Source organism: Tachysurus fulvidraco, chromosome 9 (genome assembly GCF_022655615.1).
Source record: "Tachysurus fulvidraco isolate hzauxx_2018 chromosome 9, HZAU_PFXX_2.0, whole genome shotgun sequence".
Taxonomy (NCBI): Eukaryota; Metazoa; Chordata; class Actinopteri; order Siluriformes; family Bagridae; genus Tachysurus; species Tachysurus fulvidraco.
In genome coordinates this window covers 27,107,307-27,109,806 of record NC_062526.1, presented here as the reverse complement: position 1 = coordinate 27,109,806, position 2,500 = coordinate 27,107,307, and the positions used below count along the sequence as shown (strand labels likewise).

Here is a 2,500-nt window from a genome sequence, read left to right as displayed (position 1 = left end):
GGTCTCGACGAACCCAGCGGAGAACGATCCTGACTTAACAAATCTTGAAATTCCTTACAAATCTGCCTACACACACAGGAAGCACATTGTACACAGAAACAAACAGTCAGACAGTGTACTTACTACTCACATAGATAGATAGATAGATAGATAGATAGATAGATAGATAGATAGATAGATAGATAGATAGATAGATAGATAGAGTTTGTATTAATGCATTTGATTACGTACTTGGTGGCCAGCACCATTTTCTTGCGTGCATTCTGCTCTTTAGGCTCTGTGTGCTGCCGGGCCAGATGTTCGCCCACAGCTTTAGTGGGAAACTCTGTCTCACAGGTGTAGCCGAAATCCCGTGCCAGATGTAGGGCTTCACCTGGACAGAGAGGGAAAGATGATGAACTCAACACATTGAACGTGGAGTAATAATACTATTAAATACCATTACACTACTAACGATGAGAAAGAAATGAGTGAGAAAGTGTCAATGACCATGTGAGAGAGAGAGAGAGAGAGAGAGAGAGAAGGAGTGAGAGTGCATATGTGTGTGTGTGTGTGTGTGTGTGTGTGTGTGAGTTCTCTGTGATACTCTTTATATGATCAGTAGACAATTTAATAGATAAAAGTGTTAAATGGCAAATTCCTGCATTTTAATGCCTTTGTTTGTTTGTTGCCACGATATTAACTCAGTAACATTAAGGTGTGTCTGTAACGTCAACCACTTTAATCTCATTAATCTTTCTAAGTAGGAAACAGGAGAAGATTTGCAATCTGTTAGTGATTTATTTTGCAAAATGTAATATTTAGTGTATATATATATGAAAAAAGTTAAATAAATCTATATTATTCCAACAATGTAATTAAAAAAACATAACAGCTGAATAACGAACTGAAATAATTCTTTACACTTGAGCGCCAGCCGCTAGCTGAGAGCCGAGACCCTGCTTACATTCTTTCCTTTGAAATTCACTACAATTTAAAATGCTCCTTATTTAACCAAGCACTGTGAAAAGTACTAAACAGGAACAATAGTGTAAGATAAGAACTTCACACGAACTGCAAATATAATAATTAGTACAAACAACAACAACAACAAAGGACAGTCTAATCTCTCTAGTGAAAAGTTTACCAGAAAAAAAATCCAATTCTGATCCTTTTTAAGCATTTGGATTGAATTCATTTATTTATTTTTTCCTCTCCACAATCCAGTCCACAATGGTTTCTTTAACTGGACCTGGGTATCAGATCAGATCTCGTGTCTAATCAAATCTATAAATCAATGTAAAGTCTAGCTTTCAGACTTTCACACAGTTTTTACTGCAACAGCTTTCTCTGAAAACTGAATAAAGATTTGATTTGCTGTTTGTTGGGTCTCTTCATCCAATCAGCTGATTTGCTCATTGGAATATTTCACAGCATGTTTGTTACGGCTGCTGTTTAGGATCGGATCGTTAGCACCGTGTTCACTCACGTTGTGTTGCTAGTTGTGTTGTGGCATTTTTATGGGGTGTTTTTAGGTTTTGATCATTTTCTGGTTGCTGAAGTGAGATTAGGAGCGAACGTGTCGGACGTTTAACATGTACCTTCCACTAAAGACGTGAGCAGTGTGACGTTGGCGGCTTTCCTCCGGCCTGCAGGGAGATTCAGCCCCAACCTGTCCAACTTCTCTCTCAGACACCGACCGCCATTTTTAGACTTTGCTCTGAGAGGTAGAGCGAGAGAGATGGGGAGAGAGAGAGAGAGAGAGAGAGAGAGAGAGAGAGAGAGTTATATATAGAGAGATAGAGATCGAGAGAGAGACAAAGTGAAAGAAATAATGTTAATCGTGAAAAAAATCATTCAATTGTGTTCATTGTTTAGGATGTTAGGAGAAAAAATACAAATTCACGTGCGATTCTTAAATAAAAAAATAATTCTTCAAATTTCTAATTCTTGATTCGTTTTATGTTCCATTATCTATCTATCTATCTATCTATCTATCTATCTATCTATCTATCTATCTATCTATCTATCTATCTATCTATCTATTTTTTTCACTGACACCAAATTCCAAACAACAAGATCTAAATGAGTTTGAAAAAAAAAAATTAAACAATTCTAAGAACGTCCTCAATGTCTTTGTTACTTTCTTCTATTTGATAATTTCATTCAAAAATAAATAAATAAATAAAAGTCACTCCCAGAGCAAACTACAGGCAGATTTTGATTTGTTTAGGTTTTGAAAAGGAGAATTTGTTACCGAACCATTTTTTGAATAAAATGTAAGCGTCTTTAAATCACAGTTTTACAAAATATGATACAGGAAAAATCAAACTGCATTCTGAGTGACTTCACAAAAACTGATCTGGATTGTTTAGGACACTCGGTGTGTTTAGATCGTTTCGAATGTTCTTGAATAAACAAACGGAAGTAAAAAACACACTGATGAATAAGTTCTGTCATTTTGTGTGTTTTTGTGTCAGTGTACTGATGTGTGTCGAAACTTAAATAAAAACATATAGCA

General features: G+C 35.8%; 1 protein-coding gene across 2 annotated transcripts in view; it reads right to left on the bottom strand.

The window, feature by feature from the left end:
- tfap2d (transcription factor AP-2 delta (activating enhancer binding protein 2 delta)) overlaps positions 1-2,500 on the bottom strand; it is a 15,198-nt gene that overhangs the window by 1,100 nt on the left and 11,598 nt on the right. For both annotated transcript variants that reach the window (XM_047818426.1, XM_047818425.1), the window contains 3 exons: positions 1,581-1,699; positions 232-373; positions 1-66 (listed from right to left, as the gene is read on the bottom strand). The exon at positions 1-66 is cut by the window's left edge and continues 48 nt beyond it. In XM_047818426.1, the coding sequence (XP_047674382.1) occupies positions 1-66; positions 232-373; positions 1,581-1,699 (327 nt within the window). The remainder of the gene's footprint in view (positions 67-231; positions 374-1,580; positions 1,700-2,500) is intronic.